The sequence below is a fragment of the Petaurus breviceps genome, unplaced genomic scaffold (assembly GCF_028583685.1).
Source record: "Petaurus breviceps papuanus isolate PSGF00001 unplaced genomic scaffold, PetGlider_PUasm1.0 91133, whole genome shotgun sequence".
Lineage (NCBI taxonomy): Eukaryota > Metazoa > Chordata > Mammalia > Diprotodontia > Petauridae > Petaurus > Petaurus breviceps.
Window position 1 is genome coordinate 75,053,842 of NW_027187419.1, and position 23,181 is coordinate 75,077,022.

The 23,181-nt window shown below is 36.6% G+C and overlaps 1 protein-coding gene and 1 long non-coding RNA gene across 6 annotated transcripts in view; one reads left to right on the forward strand and one right to left on the reverse strand.

Annotated features, from left to right (window-relative positions):
• Positions 1 to 23,181, reverse strand: part of NEB (nebulin) — a 231,362-nt gene that overhangs the window by 28,003 nt on the left and 180,178 nt on the right. Inside the window, 16 exon segments of the mRNA XM_069080869.1 lie at positions 1,188 to 1,292; positions 3,622 to 3,726; positions 4,395 to 4,499; positions 4,786 to 4,896; positions 10,878 to 10,982; positions 11,108 to 11,209; positions 11,990 to 12,100; positions 13,074 to 13,184; positions 13,274 to 13,378; positions 14,051 to 14,155; positions 14,704 to 14,808; positions 15,831 to 15,935; positions 18,028 to 18,135; positions 18,383 to 18,487; positions 20,641 to 20,745; positions 22,225 to 22,329. Of these exon segments, the coding sequence (XP_068936970.1) occupies positions 1,188 to 1,292; positions 3,622 to 3,726; positions 4,395 to 4,499; positions 4,786 to 4,896; positions 10,878 to 10,982; positions 11,108 to 11,209; positions 11,990 to 12,100; positions 13,074 to 13,184; positions 13,274 to 13,378; positions 14,051 to 14,155; positions 14,704 to 14,808; positions 15,831 to 15,935; positions 18,028 to 18,135; positions 18,383 to 18,487; positions 20,641 to 20,745; positions 22,225 to 22,329 (1,698 nt within the window).
• Positions 14,013 to 23,181, forward strand: part of LOC138155575 (uncharacterized) — a 28,868-nt gene continuing 19,699 nt past the window's right edge. For all 5 annotated transcript variants that reach the window (XR_011166871.1, XR_011166870.1, XR_011166869.1 and 2 more), the window contains exon 1: positions 14,013 to 14,266. This is a non-coding gene — a long non-coding RNA (uncharacterized lncRNA). The remainder of the gene's footprint in view (positions 14,267 to 23,181) is intronic.

Below are 23,181 nucleotides of genomic sequence, written 5' to 3' on the forward strand. Positions count from 1 at the left end.
GCAGATGTGTACCCTGCCTCTGGAAGGTAACCTTTTCTATTTTCCTGCAATCTATGTACTTCTGAGTAATTTGCTTCTAATTATTTCCCTATTAAATATGTTTTATTACTAGAACAAATTTTTTTAAAGGATTGGAATGTGAAAATCTCCTAAGACCTTTATGGCAGAGAGAGCATAAGCCCTGGTTCCCCATCATAGTCATCCTGTCTATGCATTGCCCTTTAACTTGGGCTTTCCTGATTTCAGAATTGATTATCTAACCACTCTAACGATGACTCCTAAATCTCACTCAACAAGATAACAAAATTCTAGTCCAATCCTCTCATTTGATGGTTGAGGAAATTTTGAATGGAAATGAAGCACTTTGTTACTCTTTTGAGATTTACTTTCAATCATGTGGGATTATGTCAAGTAGAACCATTTTAAACAAATTTGTAGTTCCATTAAAAACACTTTTGCTTATAGTTGTGAAAATGCAACATGGCCAAAAAATGTTTTCTAGTGCTGATATTCTAAAAATCCATGAGATAATGGGGCTGCTTCATGAATCTGGGTCTTGCAGATTTAAAAATAAGATTAGAATGCATTTACCCTGTTGAAGAGCAGCAAGTTAGATTCCCCCGTGACTGAAAATGACAGAATTTCAAGGCTTTTTATGACTGTATCTACAATATCAAATGCCTACTGCTTTATATGAATAAAGAATAGTAACAGAAGAATTTATATAGCACCTTAAGGCTTGCAAGACAAATATTATCTACTTTTATCCTAACTAAGAGGCAATTTCTGGCAAAGTAAATTCATTTTTGTAATTTAGAGTTTTCTCCTTAAAATGGAAAACTCAATAAGCAGCTATTGATTTCCTTTGTGGAAGCTTTTGTGGGTGGGAGATTTCAAAGGACCAGCCTTTATTGATATATATCCCTCCCAGGGGAATCTTCTGATTCAGTCAAAAACATTAAATTGTATTCAGTACTAATGATATTTTATTATATTTTTGCTTTTTTTGGAAAATGGCTGTCCTCACATATGTGGCAACTATTATTAATCAGGATATTTTGAATTATAGGATAACAGGATTTCAGAGTGGACATCAGTGATTTACTTGATAAGAATATCCCAACCATACTATATAATAAACAATTCTGAGCGTGATCTATCTGAGCCCATTTTCCCTTATTTCTTACCCCGCTCTGCATCTGTTGAGATTCCTTTGCAGTGATGTACGTTGGGGTTTCAAAGTCCAACATGGGTTTCCCTCGTTCCTTTTCATACTTTTCTTTATACTTCACCTAGTATTAGAGAGTTCATTATAAAGTTTCCATCAAGATAACTGCTCAGGGCTATCAATTATATTATTTGAGATCCTGTTTTCCTTAAAAGTAGGCAAAAAACTACAGCCCTAAGGATTAGGTTGTGAGACTCATATCCTTACCTTCAATGGGGAGAAATTTGTTTCCTTTGCCTTTACTTTTATCATTAAAATCCTAAATAATCAATAGCCATGAGATAATTTAATTAGTATTCTCATTATCAAAATTATTTTTTATTATAGACTTGAAAAATATGAATACTTCTTGACTTTCTCATCGAGTCAGTGGGTGGCAAACACTCAGGCTGTCACTACTTTCCTTTGTCTTGATACTTTCTTTTTAGGGATGAACTCAATTTTAACTAAAGGGCATTAGAAAAAAATAATAGCTGATGACATATGTTTTTTAGAGAAGCCTCTCTGGAATAGTGACCATCAACATACGAATCCATGGATCCAATATATGAATCACATGTACCAAAGAAACCAACTTGGCTACCTATAAGACATAGCTACACACTCCCAAAAAAACAGAGTTAAACAAGCTCATGCTAGACTAATTTAGGCTTCCTTTTTCAGTGCATTGTAAACAGTATTACCAGTCTGGCCTTAGTATTCTGCCTCAACTCACTGAATTGATAGAATAAGTTTTTGTTGTTCAGTTGTGTCCAACTTTTTGTGACCCTAATTGGAGTTTTCTTAGCAAAGATACTGGAGAGTGGTTTGCCATTTTCTTCTCCAGCTCATTTTACAGATGAGGAAACTGAGGAAAATAGGGCTAAGTGACTTGTCCAGGTTCACACAGCTAGTAAGTGTCTGAAGGACAGATTTGAACTCAAGAAGATGAGTCTTCCTGACTCCTGGCCCAGGACTCTAGCCACTGAAAGAATCACCTAGCTTGCTGTCCTGAAAGAATAAGTAGAAAGGTACAATAGAAAAAAAAACAATGGTATATTCAGTATGTATATTAATTTTAAGAAGATAAAATTATTAACTGTGGAATATTCAACTGAATTAGGATGCAAGGAAACTCAGGAAAAAGTGTCCCATTGATATAATAGTTGGATTGTGATCATTTTTGATAGGGCCTATAATGTGAATGAGGCAAATCCTGAGGAATACAGTAAGGATTTAAAAATTATTATTACACTCTTTTTCTATGAATTGTTAGAAGTGGGCTCTTTCATAAAACTTATATATGTTGAAGTCAAAATGAAGGCTATTTTGCATATTAATTGCTTAGTAATGATGATACTTCCTCAGTACATCAAAAGATTTGTTATTTTGTCTTTGCAGACACACTCAGCTGACACCAAACACAACCCCTGTATACTTTAGTGAAGGCTTTTTTGAGTTGTGACAACAACAAAACAGCTTCATCTGGTTACGGCCTTCTTTGGTGGATCTCTGTACTTTGTTAGACCTCAACCTTCAGGCCTACACCCTCAAAGACGTCTCAGGAAAAACGGCTTATTGTCACACTTGTCTTCCAGAGATGTCAAAGTCTTTCACACACATTGTTTCCATTACTCTCTCAATATCTTTGTGAGGTAGGAAGGGCAGGTATTATTATTCACCATTTTAAAGGTAGAGAAAGTGAGGCACAGAATTTAAGTGGTCTGGTCTTATTTAGATTCATACGCTCATGTCAGTAGAAAATTGAAACCCATCTATGACTCAGAAGTTAGGCTCTTTATTCATTAGAGGTGAGATTAAGTCTTACTGTTTGTTTCTATTAACTAAACCCTATTTGATCATATGCAGTCATATCTTGAATCTGGTGATATAGCATTTGGGTGCAAATATCTCTTCTATGAGGTTTTATAATTTTTTAAAGTGAGAATTCTTATATGTAAAGCAATTTAAACCCAAACCAAGAGGAGACATTTCCAAAGATTAAAGTCAGTGACAGAAGAAGAACCTCAATTTGGAATCCATAGCTCTCTGTTTTCTCCTATAAACAGTTCATAGGGGCTTGACAAGAGATGAGAGATCTCCATTTGGGTGAGAAAACTGCAGCTGTGATGAAGTTATACTGGGGAGATGAATGTGTAGAGTTTAAGCATTTATTAGCAACTACTAAATATTATCTCATTTGATCCTCACAACGACTATGCGATGTAAGTGCTGTTATCCCCATTTATAGTTGAGGAAACTGAGGCTAAATGACTTGGTCAGACATGGTCACACAGCTGAGGTGTGTCTTGAGGCTGGATTTGATCTCAGGTGCTCCTGACTCCAAGCCAATGCTCTATCCACTGAGCCACCCAGCTACCTCTGGGCAAGGGTGAGGGTTTTTTCCAATTTACCTGGCTCTGTAGTTCTGTTGCTTCTTTGAGATGGAGCTGTTCCAGGTTATCAGGAATTACATGGTAGTGACCCTTACTCTTCTCATATTTCTTCTTGTACTGGTACTGAAGGGGAAGATGGAAAGAAGTACCTCAGTGAAAAATCCCTCATTATGTTTCCTTCCTCTTCCAAGGTCAGAAATTCATCCAATTTCATGTTAAATCCAAATTAGACATGTCAAGAAAGATACCTCCACCCCAAGTGAGTGATGGATAAAGAAAAATATTTTAACAAATTTTTTTTTTGTTTGCAGATCTTAACTGAGCTGTAAATTAGTATTTTTTGGGAACATACTAACATTTTAGCAAAAGTTAGGTAAATCCCAAAGAAATAACTAAAATCAAAGGAAGTCAGCAATAGTATAAAAGTCATCAAGAAACATGACTTCGAGAACAGCAGGTTTTAAAAGTCAACAGCAAAAAGGAAGGAAAAGAATTCTAAAAAAAAATTAGAATTAGAAAACATATCTGTTAATTTTTAAAAGGTTAAATTAAACATCTTAAAGTTTTAGCATATCTACAAACCTTTGAGATGTTATTCTACCGAGAATGCACAGGTTAATGTTGCTAATTGAACAGGAGAAAAATGCATTAGACAAAAGAGGAAGAAGACACCATCAAGTGATGTCCTAATAACAGGAAAAGCAATACGGATGGTTAAAAGTGAGTTCAAAAAGAGAAATTATTAGGAAATGGTGAACCAAACTGGTTTGTGAGTTGGTGATTGAGCTTACCGAACTGGCAAGTTGACTTGTATTCAGCACATGGTGCATAATCAGAGATTCCTTCATGTCAGTCACAGGTTTGTGAAGCTTCTTTAAGTCAGCCTTGTATTTAACCTGAAAATTAAAAAAAAAATTGAAGTTGCTTCAGAAGAAAGATGAGATTTTTTTTTTTGCCTTTTGGAGAGCAATTGGGGTTAAGTAACTTGCCCAAAGTTACATGGCTAGTTTTTTTGTGTTAAGTGTCTGAGGCCAGAACCAAACTCAGGTCCTCCCAACTCCAGGGCTGGAACTTTACTCACTTCGCCACCTAGCCACCCCAAGATTATTCACTCTTGAATGTCAACCACAGCAGGACACATCACTGTGGAACAGGGTCTAGAGTGGTGTTGAGGGGACTCACCTCACTTGCAAGGTTGTTGGCATCTTTCATGGTTTTGTAGAGCTGGCTGTCTTTCAAGTTGTATTTTGGTGTCTTGCCCTTCTCTTTGTCAAAGTTTTCTCGGTATTTTATCTAATGTAAAAAGACAAACACCATTTATTCTAGAATATAAATCAGTCTGAAAACTGAGGAATGGTGAAATGATAAAAGACAAAAGATTTAGGTTGTGTAGGCAGTCAAGAATAAGACCAAACGAGGTAGGGTTTGTTTTAAAGTTCACTTTTAAATTATCCATTGACATGAAATATAACCTTTACCTAGTACAGGAAAGAAAGTGGACAGAATTTGATTTGACTCAGAGCAATATGGATATCCTGACAACAAGAAGAAAAAGACATTGTAACTCTGTCTTGTTAGAGAAAATCGGGGAATTGTCAAAAGGGTTAGTAAAACCCTCAATAAGGTGAATTTAATATAGAGTTCTTAGGGAAGAAGATACAGTGAGCTAGACTAATGTCTTCAAAATATTATGACAGAAAGACCAGGAAAAGAAATATTTAATGTAACATAAATTATACTTTTGGAATGCATGTAAGAATATGGATATTTAAAAGATGAAGTTATTTTCTGAAAAAGATGAGACATTCACTATATGAACGAATCCACTATATGACTAAGAGGATCCAAAGGAGAACACTTAAGAACTTAGAAGACCATCCAGTTGTGGCAGAAAAAGCTAATTTTTTTCTTGCTACTAATGAGATGTATGCTTTACTTATATTCCAGGTACAAATCTACAAATAAATTCATAAATAAATTCAATAAAAGATGAAAAGAAAATTGTTTTCAAAAAAATCAGTCGATTAATAGGTAGGTGTAGGTTCTATACTTTCTCGTTAGTAAGGTAAACGATGTACTGATGCATAATTAGCACACACTCCATTCATAAAAGATTTTCCCATTCTTCCATTCCATTCTCTAGAACAGGAGTTCTTAACTTTTTTGGTGTCATGGACCCCTTTGATAAAGCCTATAAAACCCTAGAGACATTATTGCTGTTACATTAATGATTTAGAGAAACACTAAAATTTCAGTTAGAGGTTAGCAAAAATAAAGATGTAATTGATTTTTTCCCCCATTCAAGTTTACAACCCCCTTGAAATCTCTGCATGGGACCCTTGGGGGTCTGTGGACCTCAGGTTAAGAACTCCTGCTCTAGCACATTCCATATGCCTCATACTTAAACGGTGATGCATTGTCTTTCCTGTTGCTATACAAACATCAGAATAATGCAGGACAGATAGGTACTGAAACCATTCTAATGCATCAAAGAAAAAAAAATTGCGTCCAAGAGAACAAGACCCTTAGGAAATCTAGAACTGATTACATTTAATAAATCCATAATGAAAAGACAAGAAAAAATAAGGATGCAATGCTCATGACATAGAGAAGCAGACATTGAAAGGAGAAAGCATAAACACTAGTTTGAAAAAGTTTTTAGTTGCTGCTGAGAATCTACTCCTTACCAAGGGAAATTCACCCTCAAAAGAGATAGAAATCAAGATAACTTAAAAGGGATTGAAAAAAATGAGGACAAATCTCAAGAATAAAACAAAACAAAACAGAAAAGCAAAGTAATCCAGAATCTGCTGATAGAGGAAAATAACACATCTTCTCAAAGGGTTCACCAAAATAATCCTCTTTTCTAAAGCATTGGGCTAATACTTCTTAGCACTATTATAAATATGACTCTACATGATAAAAATCCAGCTTTTGCTTGCTTTCCTTGCTGCTCTGAGCTTCGTAATAAGAACCAGAGCCTTTTAAGGAATGATAGCATGCATATAGTTTCAAACCTGGGAAGCTTGGAATTCCAAATGTGTACAAGAAATGGTGCTTGACCATGCAAAATGTGCATGCGAAACAACACGAAGACATCAGGTATTGGTGAGACCCCCTTTTTTCCAAATTAACTGTTGCAGTAGGTGATGTTGCATTGTCCCATGTTTCAATATATTACAATACCACCATTTTTCAATCCTTTAGTCACAGGGACTTAGAATTTTGTAGAGTTAGTATAGAAAAGTAATTCCTAAGATTCAACTTGCATTATCTTTTTAATGCTTCACTGAAGACTTTACTCTGATCATTCTGTATCCCCTCCTTTGAGGAACTGATTGGCAATGAATGTCACTTTTGAAAAAGGAAAAAAGATCAAAGTGCTTGATGATGGCAATGAATATAAAATAAAAAGAGAGAGGAAGGGAATAGGCATTAATATAGTATTTATATATAATATTACATATTAATATCTACCACATATTAATATATAATATTCATATATTACTTGTCATGTACTATGTTAAGCTCTTTTTACAAATATTATCTCATTTGATCCTCACATCAATCCTTTGAGATAGGTGTTATTATCACCACCATTTGATAGTTAGTTACATTGAGACATAAATCTACTAGCTCCTTCAAGGAATTCAAGGACAGTACCATGGTGTGATAATTTTGGATGAAAGAATCTCCTAAAATTTATTTCTTTTTTGGTAGTAATGTGGCACCTTAGATCTAGAATTTCATTAGTGTAGGGAATTCCTAGTGAGGCAACTCCCAATTACTGATGTAGGTTAGCAACTACTCTGCTATCGATAGTCTGAGACACTGAAAGATTAAGTGACTTGTCCAGAGTCATAAGTCAGGATGTATCAGAAACTTGAACCTAATACTATGCTGGAGACTGGCTCTCTATCTACTAAACCTTTCTGCCTCTTTCTGTAGTATGACAATGACCAGATACTAAAATAAATTAGTATCTAGGTCATGAAATTCATCTGATTTTTTAGATTATATTTTATCTATAGTTGACTGCAAAATTGGTAAATCCATCTTGATATCATCTTTTTTTTTTTTTTTTTACCAATGTCAACAACTCCAAAGAAGCTTGGGATCCAGTTGAGTCTACTAGCTGCCTTTCTCCATTACCTCTTCAATTATTTTCTATATGCCAGACTTAATTTTTCTTCAGTGCTACCCTACAGTACTGAGGTGCATTTTCAAGTAGGAAAAAAGGGGTTTGTGCAGAATGATCTCCTTTGACAAACTTCAATCGCATTCTACACTTGTCAACATACACACATATGCCACAAAGAAAACAGTGCAACTGGGTCACTGGAACCTCAGATACAACCTCTGCCCCCAGGACTAGGACTAGCGACAACAAAGACCAAGAGAAAATGAGAAAGACGAAGAGTTGGCACTCCCTGGTTGCGGCAGTCAATCTTACATCACTGATGAGGACATTTATTTTCTTAAGGTGCCTCATCATGGGTGTGTCATAAGATGCGGCGCCATGCCCCTTCCTTTGTCCTTTGAGGTATTCCGCCTAGAGTAGGCAGCAAGATAGCACAATCAGAACAGGGAGACACACCGTTACACAGATGGACAGCACAGGAGCAGGGGATCTCCTTGTGAGGAAGACCCAAAGCCCTGCCAACACCTCAGCAAAACCTTCATGGGAAATCTGCCAGAGTGGATCGACTCAAAAAGAGGTTGGTACTTTCCTATTCATTATAACTGAAGGGTAATCTATGTGCAAAGACAGCAGTTGCTGTTTTTCAAATATAGTAAATCTATTTTTAAAAGATAGCACTAAATTGACTTCTTTGCATTTCATTATTTTATATGGCAACCCATTTTGACAATTTAAAAACAATACATAATTTCAGCATTCTCCATTATTGTTTGTTAAGTCTAACTAATCTTAGAAATTCAACTTTAATTTATTTCAGACTTTACCTGTTGGTTCTCTAGGACTCACTGGTAATCCCATTAATACTTTTTAAAAAATTGTGATTTTGTCTCTTTAGGTACTCCTTTCGCTGATGCAGATTGCACCACACCTTATCAAAAGGTTTAATTAATTGCTGTCATCCTTAAAAGTTTATCAGCTGATGGCCAGTCTTTAAGGGATGAGCCTCTGTGAACTTAACCAGGCTCGTCCTTAGGCTAGAGTTGTAGAGGTTGTGCTCTAACTCACACTCTAACCTTTTCAAGTGCAAGAAGGACAAGCCTTCTGAATATGTTTTCCTAGAATAATCTTTGATAACTCATAGTCATCTCCATATCAGATAAGTCATCAGAAGAAGATGTTAGTGGAAGTCTCCCATGATATGTGGTATATACCTGTGACTTCATTAGTATAGGAAATGAACTCCTTGTGAGAAAATCCCTTCTAATGAAGAACAGCAACTATTCTATAACCTTGCACTTTTATAACTTCCTGGGGGCAATAAGAGGTTAAATAACTTGCCCGAGGTCACATAGCCAGTACATACTATATCTATTTCTCTGTCTCTGTCTTTCTCTTTCTGTCGCTGTCTGTCTGTCTGTCTGTCTGTGTCTCTATCAGAGTAGGATTTGAACCCAGGGCTCCTCTACTTCTCTACTCAGCTGGCCAAAATCTCCATGCTGGCTCTCAACTTGTGACATAGCATTAATAAGAAAAAAAGAAATCTTATGTAAACTTAATAGCACTGGAACTGTTGTCTTCCTGATAAAAAATTCTACTAATAATAAGCATTTATATGGCACACAAAGTTTAAATGCTACCAGAAAATTTTTAAATGACAAAACATTAAAAACAAATCAGTATAATTATTTATAATATAGCTAATTACTCTATCCCACCCATGCTTCAAATCTAGTTTCTGAGGTATTATCACTTGCAATTATTAATCTACTACTTAAAAGACTGGAATTCCACTTTTGAATTAGTCCTAAGAGTATAGCTAATACCCAAAGGTACTCCAAATGTTCTACATCTATCTTATACTGAAATGAACAAGTGTTTAAGAAAAAAAAAAGATGAAAATCTTGACTAACATGCATTTGATGGGGCTGCTGAGTAGGAGAAATTTGAGATTTATGAGCTAGGTGACCAAATTTCTAAAAGTAAGGCTGTATATTTTGACTCCTGTGAAATTTTTTTTTTTAAGCAATCTGGGGTTAAGTAACTTGCTCAAGGTTACATGGCCAGTTATTTCTGGGTGTGGTGCTGAGTATCTGAGCCTGGGATTCGATCTCCAGGTCATCCCAACACTGGAGCCGGTGCTCTTACTCGCTGAGCCACCTGGCCACCCCTAAGCAATTGGGGTTAAGTAATTTGCTCAAGGTTACACGGCCGCGTGTTTCTGGGTGGATGCTAAGTGTCCGAGCCCAGGATTCGATTTCCAGGTCTTCTCAACACTGGAGCCGGTGCTCTTACTTGCTGTACTACCTGGCCGCCCCGACTCCTGTGAAATTTGTGAAAATTGTGACAGAGGTCCTTGGGTCTTCTGGATGAGTTGTGTAACTGGGGCAAATCAGGTCATCTGGGTGATGCTCATCAGAGTTATTTTAACTTAGTAAGATACAATTTCTTGGAATAAGGTTTTCTTCAAGGAATGGGTTTCTTTCCCCGGGCTTTACAGAAACAGTGGTACTCAAGTACTACTTCAAGCCTATCATATCTTCTCTCATCACATCTTAAAAAGAAAAGGGCCTTTTGCAGTTGCAAATTTTAATTAGGAAAATAAGACACAAGTAAGTTTGTTTAGCCATTTAATCATAGAAAAGGGCAAGAATAGGGTTGTGCCTATTGAATCATTCAACATTGGCTTTTTCTTGACCAAACACTAGTTATAAGGGACAATAGGCCTGTTTGGTTAACATTAGATTGAGTCCTGCTAAAAAAGTCAAAATCTGAAAAAAAAATCCACATGACAAACTTTAAAAACTTTATTCCTCCTAATATGTAAGAGTGGTACCAAGGAAATGAATGTTATCTGTAACATGAAAATTGCTACAGATACATATACTGATTAACAGGCCTTATAAATGCCGGTAGCTTTATGAGGAAAAAACAAAAAACAAGAAATGTTAATCATCCTTTCCATTAATCTCTTAGCTAAGCCTTAAAGAGAGTTGTGAAATGCCATCCAAAAACTTGCTTTTCTTTTGTCTTAAAGAATTACAGTGACGTGTAGGAATCTATGGTATATCAAACAACTTTGATCCAGACAGTCTTTCCAATGGTCCCATTACTCCCTTCTGACTGCCACCATTACCTGACTGCTCAGCATGGAAGCTTTCTTGGCCATTTCGATATCAGGACGGCCAAGCATGCTTAATCCATGACTGCCTTCCTTCCGGTGTTTGGCTCTATATTCCACCTAAACCAAGCAAAACCAAAATGACTGTTAAGTTGAGTAACAGCATCCTTCTTGCAAAACACTAAGAGATCAAATAATTGAAGATGTCTTGAATAATTTACTGGCCATGGGCACTGCACACTCACCTCACTGGCTAGCTTGGCAGCGTGAGTTGCTTTTTTGATATCAGGACGATCAGCCACAGTGGTATAATGTAGGTTCTCCTTGGCATCTTTTTTGTAGGCAATCTTAACAAAGAAGGAAAAAAAAAAGTCCATTCAATCAAGGTAAGCACTATACTTTTCTTGGATTCTAAGCAAATTGAAGTGGTTTGCTTTTCAATTAAAACATATTCCCAATACTTTTGTCTTAAAGAAGATGCCGAATGAGACATATTTTTTTTGGACATGATTGATACAGAAATTTTGTCCTACTTTACTAGGCATATTTGTTACAAAGATTTTGTTTTTCTCTTAATTTCTCAATGGGCTGGGAGAAAGAGAAAATAAAACCTTGTTAAAAAAAAGTAATTTTGAAAATTAGGAAAGTGGGGTAGTCAGGTAATTAAAAGTTTAGAGGAGAAAAAGTCTACCAAACAAATCAGTCATAGACTCTGTCATGTTGCTACAGCAGTTTCAATTAAATTCAGCAAGTATTTATTCAGCACCTCCTAAGTGTTAGGCACTGTGTGAAGTGGATGGGATACAAAGCAAAAATGACCAAGACAAAAAACAAAAACAGTCCTAGGTCTCAAGGGAAGGAAAAAACCCTACAAGAGGGGAAAAAACTGGCCCATAAGTAAGTAAATATAGAATAATACTAGGCAATTTCAAGAAGGTTAGATCAGGAAGGTTCTAGGAGATGGTAACTAAACTGTACTTTGTAGGAAGCTAGAGATGTTCCAAAGGGAACTGAGGGAAAAGTGCGTTCAAGACATAGGTGGCCCCTTGTGCAAAGGTATGGAGGAAAGACACTTCCCTAACTCCGATGATGACAGAGCAATGCCATCTGGGAAAGAAGATACTTACGTTGCTTTGGTTTTTTGCTACTTCCATGGCATGTTTCACCTCTGGCGGCTCAAGCATGATGGAATAGTTGGACTTTCCTCTCTCCTTTACAAACTTCTTTTTATAATTTGTCTAAATGGAGTACAAAGTATTAGCAGGATCAGAATTTTGTCAGGTAAATTCTCCTTGAGCAGGGCTGGGAATGGAAATTATGACTTTGAAGACCCATGACACACCATCTACTGATAAACCTTCCACAACTAGTGATGGCATCTGCCTGGCAACTAGGATAGAAAGTCCCTTACCTATGTTCTGGTGTGTTTTCCCTTACAATTTCCACTACTCTATAGCACCTAATAATCCTTAAGGAAATGTGTACCCGTATAAAATTGTTTAGACATTTAATCACAAAGAGGGCGCTACTAGGGTTGTGTCTATGCATTGTTCAATACTGTCTTCTTCTTCCCTGAATGTTTAACATTAGTTACAAGGAACAGACCTGTCTGGTTAATACTGGTGTCTGTCCTGCTAGGAAACCCATCCTTTGACAGAATCCGCACTTGAAAAATTAATGTTTTAGATGACTTTTGATTAAAACCAAAACATTATAGTCATTTCTGAAAACAATCCCCTTCCCCCAACCCCCTTGCAAATTGAACTCTTTTAACAGAAAAACAACCAAGTAAAACCCTTGATACAGTGACTGAATCTGACAACATATAACATCCTGCAATGGTAGTCATTCGCTCACTTCTCTGTTGAGAGTTGAAAGGTAACTTGCCAAACTTTTTGGATAGCCTTTAATTAAACCTAGGTCTCTTGAATCTACCTAGTACTAAATCCAAATATTGGTCCTGTTTTCCTCCAGTGATGTCAATAAATATGATTTCTTTCAACTGAAGTTCTGGCTCCACAGATATTGGTAACAATAATAAGGTTTTAAAATGCAAACAGGACATTGCACAAAGCTCAAAGAAGTTTCAGAGCCTTCATATATCTGGCAAACAGTCTCTGTCACCCACAGAGGGACTTGGGGTTAGTTATGTTGCATGTCAACAACTAATTGGAATCCAGAGTACCACTTTTATGATGGCTGGTTACTTACATCGCTGACATTCTTGGTCACTTCCTTGACATGAACCGTATCACGAGTCTTGGGGAGAGTTGTGTAGGAGCCCTGTGAGAGGTGCTTTTTCACATAGTCCTTATATTTGTTCTGAGGACAGACAAAAGCAGTTGGTGAAGGGGTCTGGGCTGTAAGCAAAGGCCCTGGATGAACATAGGCAAAACCTGGAAACTAATTACCTCTGATACCAAGTTACTGACAGTCTTAGCAAGAAGGATCTGAGGAGTATCAGGCACAGCCTGGCAGGTTCCTCTTTCCTTGATATGTTTCTCTTTGTATTTTAACTGCATAAAAAGAAAGAAATACAATTCTTCAGCTTCTTGGTGCACCCTATCAGCAAATCTGCTTTCAAATTCCCCAAATGCCCCTAAATGAGCACATATCACAGGTAGACTTGATTTTTTGTTGATTCAGGGATATTCTATGAACTTTCATAAAGAGACATATTTGCTTGAAAAGCACCTATCATTTTTGTATCTTTTGGATTCAAAGTTTAAAGCTCTAAAACAAACATAAAGGAAACCTAATCGCAACAACAGCAGGAATACGTCTTGCATTTGTCTATCACAAAAATGACAAAAACTCAGAATGTGAAGGTACTTCAGAGGTCATCTTGTCCAACTTGTATCTGAAAGCAATCCTTTCCATAAAATCCCCCAAAAGGGAACTTGGAGCTTTTTCTAGGTGACTTTAGGTGAGCAGGGACACACTATCTCCCAAGCAGTTCATTCCACTTTTGGCTAGCTCTAATGAAAATGTTTCTCCTCATATGAAACCCAGCTGTGCCTCTTTGTGATCACCATTCCTGGGTATGACTACGTGGGCCAAACAAAGCAAGTTTCAAGAGCTAATACTTTAGGATCCTATGGACTCATCCTTGGGTCTGGGCTCCTGATAAACACGAGAAACAGGGCAGAAATCTGGCCAAGGCTGTCAGTGAAGGAGAAGATACTTACATCACTTTCTATTAAGGAATTTCTCAGGGCCAGCACCATGTCTTTGTCATCTGTGACAGAGAGTTTACAACCCTTCAGGAACTCTCGGTCCAGCTTGTATTCAAACTACCTCAGAAGAAAGGGAAAAGAAGAGTGAAGTAAGAAAGAGACCAGGACAGACATCACCATAGGAAGCAATGGGAATTTGTAACAAGTCACACAAGGAATTGTAACCAGGTATGACTAACCCCTTGGAATTCACCTTCACAAGGGTAAGGATGAATTGACATAAAAATGGGCAAAATGACTTTTGTGACCCCCATCAAAATGCACATATCAGATTTGATAAATTTCTTATCATTATACCCTGGGATTTGTTCCTGCTTTCTATCTCTATCTAGAGTTTCTTGGAACTCAGCTACAACTGTGAGTGGTAACTACACTTCACAGGCTGAGCAGAATTCATTTTTGTGGGCATACACGCTGCTCCCAAGAGTGGATTACAGTATCTACCTATTCACCCTGCCTCTCCCCTTACTGATCAGAAGAGAGAGGGATGGCTGACTATTATAAAAAGCTAGAAATGTGCTGGATGCTGATTAGAGTTTTTTCCTTTCTTTTATTTCATGGATGCTTCATGTACTTGTGCATGGCCATGTTTTCATTTCTCTTACATCACTTTGTTGCAAGGTTGACTTGGCAGCTTGTAGGAAGTCAGGTCTGTCAGCAATCCACCTCCAGTGAGCTTTGGTTGCTTCATATTGCTTCTTATAATCCCTCTGTTTTTAATAAAATGAAAGAGAATAATTTAATTCAGTAGAGTACAAATAACACATGGGGACCTAGTCTTCCCTCTGAACACTTGCCAAGTGATGATTATTAATGCAAATGAAAGCCCCAATAATGATTTGCATGTTTTTCATGAAGCTGTAAGGGAACTCAAGAAATGATTTAGTATGGCCCCCTGCCTCCAGGATGGTAAATGCCTGAAGCATCTAAGAGAGATTTATTTTTAAAGTTCTTCAGAAATGAAGATTCCACAGCTTTTCTTTGTGTGTATTTGCTATTCCAGCATAATCACTTTCAGAGGAAAATCCTTTCTTATTTCTAACTAAGTTCTCTCTTGGAGGAATCTAAGACCATGCCTGTTTGATCCTTTGGGGAGACAAGGAATGATTGGCATCTTCTAATAGCAATTACTTCTGTTAAGAACCATTCATATTTGAATTTAATCAGTTTGGAAGGGGCTCTTTCAAGTAAGCGATGAAGAGTTAATGTGTGCGCTGGTAGTTGTCTACTTCAGGCCCTCAATGTATCAAGCTGCTGAATTATGTTCCATTTCACAAGTAGAGCTTGGAGTGGTGCAGATAATAATATGAAATTCTGTGTGAAAGATGCTCCTGATTACTTAAAAAAATGAAGAGGTGAGAGACACCTTTCCAAAGTTCTGGTTATGCTAAAACTGTCTCATTTTTGTCAGAGTTGAAGCCCCTGTTTCTTAACCACCAGATCTAATTCCCAAGTGGTTGTGACCTATACGACTGACATGAGAGTAGCTATACTCTGCTCCTTATGATCTGACTATAGTCACTGTTCCCAATACACCTTTGTGAGAACCAAATGTAATCATTCATTTCAGTGCCCAACTGTAAGCTCACATAATTTGTCTCCTGAACTGAAAGCTTGATAACCTGAAAAGATACTCAAAGAAAATGCAGTAAAAGAGTTCATGGGTTTGAGTTTTGCTAATACCAATGCAAAGGGTTATTTACTGTTGGGCAATGAACGTCCTGGGACTTACATTAGTGTTTACTTTGTAGGCATCCTTGGCTGCCTTTATATGGACAGCATCAGGTTCGATGGTGCAATTAGACTTAGTCCTGTGGTAGGCTTCTTTGTATTTCAGCTGTAGGAAGAGATATAATTAGCCAGAGCTGTTTATGTAAAGCAGCTTATCAAGGCATTAGAAACAAATAATGAAAACTTAACTCTAATGTAAAATTTTCACAAGGGGAAATGTCAATTGCAGGAAGCAAATGGAGCTTCTGGAGTTAGAATGGCAACCTTGGTTCACAAGGTCCAAATGGTTCCTCAGTGAGTAAGATGTGGTTATCCCTTCCACATCATGACTTTACCCATCAAGGTTTCAATATATGGTGGGTTGGCATAAGAAGTTAAATGGGGAATTGGGGAAGTTTTGTGGAAGCCACAGATGATACAGAAAAAATTTAGACACTCAGAAATGCATAAAATGCATGTATAGTATTGTATAATGGCAACATATTTTATCTTTTAATTCTGTAAATATACCCCCATAAAAGAAAAAGAAACAATTCATACTTCTCTGGTACAAAGGGAGGAATCAAAAATTTCACATAGATTTTCCAGCACACGGGGTACCACACCCCTGACCCCCTTGATGTGGAGGGGATAACTGTATATGACGTTGATTTTGGCTTCTCAGTAGCTTTACTTGTTTATTTCCTGTTTTTTTTGCCTATGTTCTATTTAGATTAATTTCATGGTTAAGTGACTTTCAGATAATAATATCTTAGAATCATAGAATCACAGGCAACTAAGTGGCATAGTGGATAGAGCCCTTGACATGGAGTCAGAAAGACCTAAGTTTAAATTTGGCATCTTAACCTCTGTCTGCCTCAATTACCTCATCTGCAAAATGGGGATAATAATAAATAATAATAGCCCCACTTCCCTGGGGCTATTGCGAGAATTAAATGACATAATATTTGTAAGGCGCTATGCAAACCTTAAAGTGCTATATAAATGCTAAGTATTATTAAATGCTAGCTAGCTATCATCTTCTTCCCTAATGGTGAGTTTAACCCATGCCATTGATAGGTGACATGGGAGACAGAGTATATAGTTTTTTGCTGGTGGCAATCAATGTGAACACAGAGCAGCTACAATAAATTAGAAAATCCCAAAGACTCCAGAAGGAAGGGAACTTTTTTTCCCCTCTCATCTCTCTTTCCTCATATAATAATGTTTACTGACAGCTTCCAATGTCTATATAGATTCTGAAGCAAGTCCCCTTGTTCGTAATGAGTTACTATAACATTTTACTTACCTACATTGTTGGGAAATGCTGTATTCCATATAGATTAATTTTCCAGATGTAACAAATTATATGTTTATGTGTCACCTTAAAAAATTTCAATCTTGCATGAAAACCCTTAAATGCACTATAAATGTCTCTTCCTTCTTAAATAGGCTATATTGTACTGAATTTACATTTTTCTTGATAACTTGAAGTTATCATTCAGATAAGAATTATTATATTCTTCCTTAATATGATGACTTCTGGGTCAATTGAGGGTATATGGGACTATTTACCCCTAAACTAAATACTCTCCAAGTACTATGTTTTTCAAGTCATTATATACATTTTTTATAGTTTTCTGTATCTTTATTTGGCTGCTGTTACTCAATTGCTAGTTAGCTTCCATTTCTTGCTGCTGTTAGTGTGCCTGCCTCTATTAATCTAATTCTTTTTAAATTTTCTCTTCTCTTAGTTGTATTGAAGCCAGGAAATTATTCTTTGAATTGAACTAAGATCCCTTAATCAGGAATTCTAAGCCCACGAATTATGAAACCAAGTCGTATGCCAGAAAAGTAATTTCTATTCCTTTCTCTCAAATTAGGATATTAAGCTATTGATTTCATATATTGACCAAAGGTTATAGGTCATAGAATCACAGACCTATGACTGAAAAGGACCTCAGCGACTACCTAATATCCAACCTTCCTCATTTTATAAATGAGGAAACTGAATCTCAGTTGTGTTAAATAACTTTCCCAAGGTAACAAAAATAGCAAACATCAGAGAATGTATTTGAACCCAGGTCCTCTAACTCCAGTCACTGCTGTTCCCCTGTATCACATTGCTGCTCTTCATGAAAGAGAGTTTGATCTGTTACCCACATCACAGAATTACAGAGTTCAAAATTATGTGACTTAAAAGTCACTCCTATACTTACATCACTGATTCGGTCTTTTACTTTGCGAACATGCAGTAACATGGGGGTGTCATGGATTGTGGTGTAGCCTCTGGGTCTGGCTTTGTTATATTCCAACTTGTAAAGAATCTGGAGGGTTCAAAAATCACAATAGCTGAGTCAGAAAGATCATATCTCTACCCCAATCACTTTGCCCTGAAAAATTCTGGATGCCATATATATATATATATATTTTTTTTTTTTTAAATTTTACTTAAGCTGACTTAATGCAAAGAATAGGAACTCTAGAAGAATTTTCCAGCACATCATACTTGAAAGCCTTCTATTTTTATAGGTTTGAATCTTAAGGGCAGCATTCAGGATTTTTCCTACTCACATCACTGATTTGCTTGTTGACTTTTGTAGTACGCAAATGTTCTGGAGTATCCACCACGGATGTAAATTTGTCCTTTGTCTTCTCATAGTTTTTCTTGTACTTGATCTAATGATGGAGAAGAAGAAAAAGTCAGTACTAAGAAACAGACACAGGACCTTCAAGAAAACTAAGATATTTGAATTTCTAATATGGTAAATATGGATAAAATATAATCTACAAAAACAAATGGTCTTTGGGGTTCTCAATAATTTTTAAGCATATAAAGGAGTCCTGAGAACAAAAGTTTTGATACTGTTGTCTTAAAAAGTTGCCAAAGACACTAAGAGATCATGTGACTTACTCTTGGTCACACAATTGTCAGGGGTTAGTTGCATGTGCAAGTCTCTGTAAGGAATGACTGTTCAACTTAGTTATGAAATGGAGATGTTAAAAAAAGATGAATACCATGACTATGGGAAAGGGGGTAGTTATTACTATTCCTAATAGATCTCATTCTCAGTAGCACGCATGCACATATACCTTTGGAATTTGATAGCCACAGAGTAAATAATTTTCCATGCACACAAGCAATATTAAGCAATATGTACAACACGGTCACAAGACTGTAAGCACAAGCATTTGATGATTGTACTTGAACAAAGGAATGAGCTCCAGAGAACGGGTTGCTTACAGAGAAAGTTTATAATCCTTCACCAGGTTCATAGGATCACAAAGTGAAAAAATATATTTTAGTTTGTCTCTATAATCAATTGAAAAATATCTTTGTCCAACTGGGAGCTCTAGAATTTAATTCCATTGTGAACATTTTCATCTCAGTTTCTTGGTGTGCGCAGTCACTCTTGTCCAATGTTTCAGATAGCGCTAGAATGGAATGCCGTGTATTGGCTTTGAAGCCGTGTATTGGCTTTGAAGCCGTGTTTTTAAATCAATGATGCTGGAAACCAGGGTTGATGAGGGATATAGACACTAAGGGTGGAATTGTGTATAGTTTAAACATTAACAAATGGAGCTGACTCCAGAAGGGCATAAATATGTGAGTTATTGAAAGAGTCACATCATCATTCTCTTTTCTCCTAGCTGGTATTGTAACTCAGAAGTAAAAGAGAAAAGGTTGAAGAGAAACATAAACACAAAGGTTTATGAATCTACCCCTTGATGAAGTCAGCTCTCAAAGACTGTTTTCATCCATTTAGGACAAAATTATAGAAAGTGAATTTGGAACAATATCAATTTTAATGCTCAGTTTGAAAGAACCTCTAGGTTTTGGTTTGTTAAGAATTCCAAGAGGGACAAATGGTAGTTGGCCCATCCTATAGAGAAGATTACTATGGCAGCCTCACCATTAGTCACAGTATGAAATGTGATCATTTATTCAGTTATGGAATGCAAAAAGTGATGAGATGAAGAGAGAATGACAGCTTAAAAGTCAAAGAATGTAAAGGCCTAGAAGGGCTCTGCATCACATAAAACATTACCTGGCTCCACATGTGTGTATTGTAGAGTGCAGTCAACATATCTGGACGCAGAATTTCATTACATCCGTGTCGTAGAAACATCTTGGCACTAGATTTATATTTTTTCTGTCCATACAAAGAGCAGTGAAGCACAAGAGAGACTTATGAAGACAGGAAAGAACACAGCTCTATATCCCAATCACTCAGAGTGAAGAGATGTAGGCAGAAATACTTTACGTACTCACATAGATGTGTATGGGTAAAGAAACTAAGTAATTTATTGGGCCACCAAGTTGAAAGACTTCAGTATTTTAAGCTAACCAGTTGTGATTTTAGAAGTGGTGACTAATACCACTAAGAAAGTTTTACTTATGATACCAATGAACTTGTTTTCTTAAAAATAAATCAGAGAAATGGTAAACATCAAAAATAATGTCATTCTATCCCCCTTTCCTTTTTTTTTCCTTTGCCTTGCAACTCAGAGTAGTTAGTGGCAGGAAAGTCATGATTTGCCCCAGCAAATTGCAGCCCAATAAGAGGAGGGAGACATTTTCCAATTTAATGCTTCCCTTTTCTACTTCCCCACATCAGGCGAGAGTACGCAGAGCATGTATTGGCTCACTCAAAGAGCTTATGTGCTGTTTGGGTGGCTGAACAGATATTGTTGGAGGACACAGGAACAGAACAGTTCAATATCATAGGCAGAACCCTATGACATCCTTGGCTGCAGACATGACGAACATCTTATCAAGAATTAGGAGAACAGCACTGTCTGGGCCATCTTGGCCAGTACTGTTACAGTACCTGACTTATTTGTTCGCCTACGGTCTTAGCCAGCAGATGTCTAGGCTCATCCACAACAAGGCTGTACTTATCTTTCCGTTGCTCATAATCAGCTCTGTATTTTTTCTGCTCAGAATAGCATATCAGATTATAACAAGTATACAATTTCAAGGGTATGGAGACAAGTCTCTAGATATCAACCCTAGATGTCATGAACCCTAACGATTTCAGGAGGGGTTTCTTGAGCCCTTCTGTGGACTAAAGGAGACACAGAGTTCAATGAATAGAATTTCTTCATGAAGAAGACTTGAGGCATGGTTTAGATGTATAGGGTTTCAATGACACTGAAATACAAGTACTTTGCACCTATACATATACCATTGTCCATTGTAATGCCATTAGCAATGCCAGATTTCATTATTACTTATGCTCTATTTAAAATAATGCTGAATACCCTGTCAGTTTCCAGTTTAGAGCCATAAGTGCCAAAAAGCTAAGCATTGATAAAATCCTGCAATTATTCAAGAATAAGTCTGAGGTTTCTGGCAATAATTCATTTTATCCATATGCAAAATACATTTTGGAAAATGTTGGGCTTTTTTTTAAACACACCAATAAGAAGGCTTGGCAGGGTTCCTTCAGAATCTCACAGGTAGAGAATCTTAATAAAGATGAAACAAGAGCTCAGTAAACCAAATTAACAAACTAATCAAAGAAAATAGGCTAGGTTCTCAATATTTTCAAGCAATTAATATGTCTATTATCATTTTTAACCTTTCTTTTTTATTTATTAGCCACCTCCACCAAAAAAGGGAAAACAAGAAATTAAAGATAAAACTATCCAGTTGTAAATCCAGGAACTGCTGAAATTTCCAAAGATTTTATTTTAAAGTTAACTTAATAAACAGACACAGATGTTTAGATTGACTGAGGAAGAGTTAGCAGAGTATGCTGGTAAATTCTTTTTGTCAAATGGCTTTCTCTTTGACTAAAGGATAAGAAGAATATGAAATATAAAGTCATAGAACACAACTATTATGCTAGAGGAATCTCTATTGTCATTGCAATCTATCAGACTTCTAGGCTACACATAATATCAAACCAGACAGTCAACTAACATTATTCTGAGATTTCTGGGGTCTCTGACTCAAATTCTATGCTTAAGCTCACATCACTAATCTTTTGGCTCTCTTAATACCCAAATCTTTGTTTCTCTTTACAAAGACTTGTTATATCACTAAATATCTGAACAAAACAGAGGGAAAAGCTACCTAATAAGACTTGGTGGCAAATGGCCAAGTTTTACCACAACTCTGCTGATTAGTGGCTTAATTCTTATATTTAACTAAACTTTTTTAAGCATCAAGACTATACTACCAGTATTTTGGCCCAGGTGGAGGTTTTTTTAGAAGGCTCCACTAGCCTTTGAATATGCCCTTCCCTGCTATCTGTGGAATATATTTGTAGATCCCATTGGTTAGTGGCATCATAGACATTCTCTCTCACTTGCTTTTTATTTGCACTTTCCTTTTCTCTCCCTATCATTTCAGTTCATTTCAATAAGCAGCTTAGGATACTTACAGGGAATAAAAGGGTCATACTTACCTCATCCATTAGTTGAGTTGCATATTTGAAATGCTTATTAATTGGACAGTCAGCTTCATACTTGAAATTCGACTTTGTCCTTTCGAATAATTCCTTGTACTTGTACTAGAGAACGCAATTAGAAAGTTGTCATTTTAAAATACAACATGCTGTGATATAGGATGCTAAAAAAGGTATATGACAAATTCTTAAGCATAACTTGTAATAAAAGTCTGTTTATTAATTAATTTAGTGAATAAAATGAACTCTTACCCATAGACCCCGAAGACTAGCCTGAAATGACATTTTCAATGGAGTAGTTGCTTTAATAATAGATCTATCTCCCACTGTAGGCAAAATATATTCAAGTCCTATTTCTTTCCTTCTACGGCCCATACTGATTATCTTTGGCTTCATGAAAAGGACTCAAGTATTCAGAGGGGGTGTTTTTTCTACCCATTCACATGAATGAATTCAGTTTTCATTGAGTTAGTTATTGAGTCTTTTTTTGTTAGATTAGTATAACTGGTCATAGTAGTCCAGATGTCTAATATAGAGTTTCCCTAGATCAAACAATTGGCTATGAACCCATTAGAGGGTTTGGAAGTGAGGGTAGGAACAGGCATGTAAGGTTAGAGGCATGTAGCTGGCCTACTGGGTAAAGAGCTGAGCCTGGTTTCAGATAGAGCTAAATTCAAATCTAGCCTCAGATACTTACTGGCTGGGTGATACTGGGAAAGTCACTTAATCTATATTTGCCTCAGTTTCCTCATTTGTAAAATGGGATAATAACAGCCCCTACCTTTCTGGGTTGTGAGAATTAAATGAAAAAATATTTGTAAAATGCTTAGCATAGTGCCTGGAACATAGTAGGCACTTAATAAATGCTTGTTCCTCCCCTCTTTAGATCTGGAAAGGCAGAATTATAGAATTTTGTTCAGGGTACCAAAACTGAACACATACACTGTTTCTGAAACA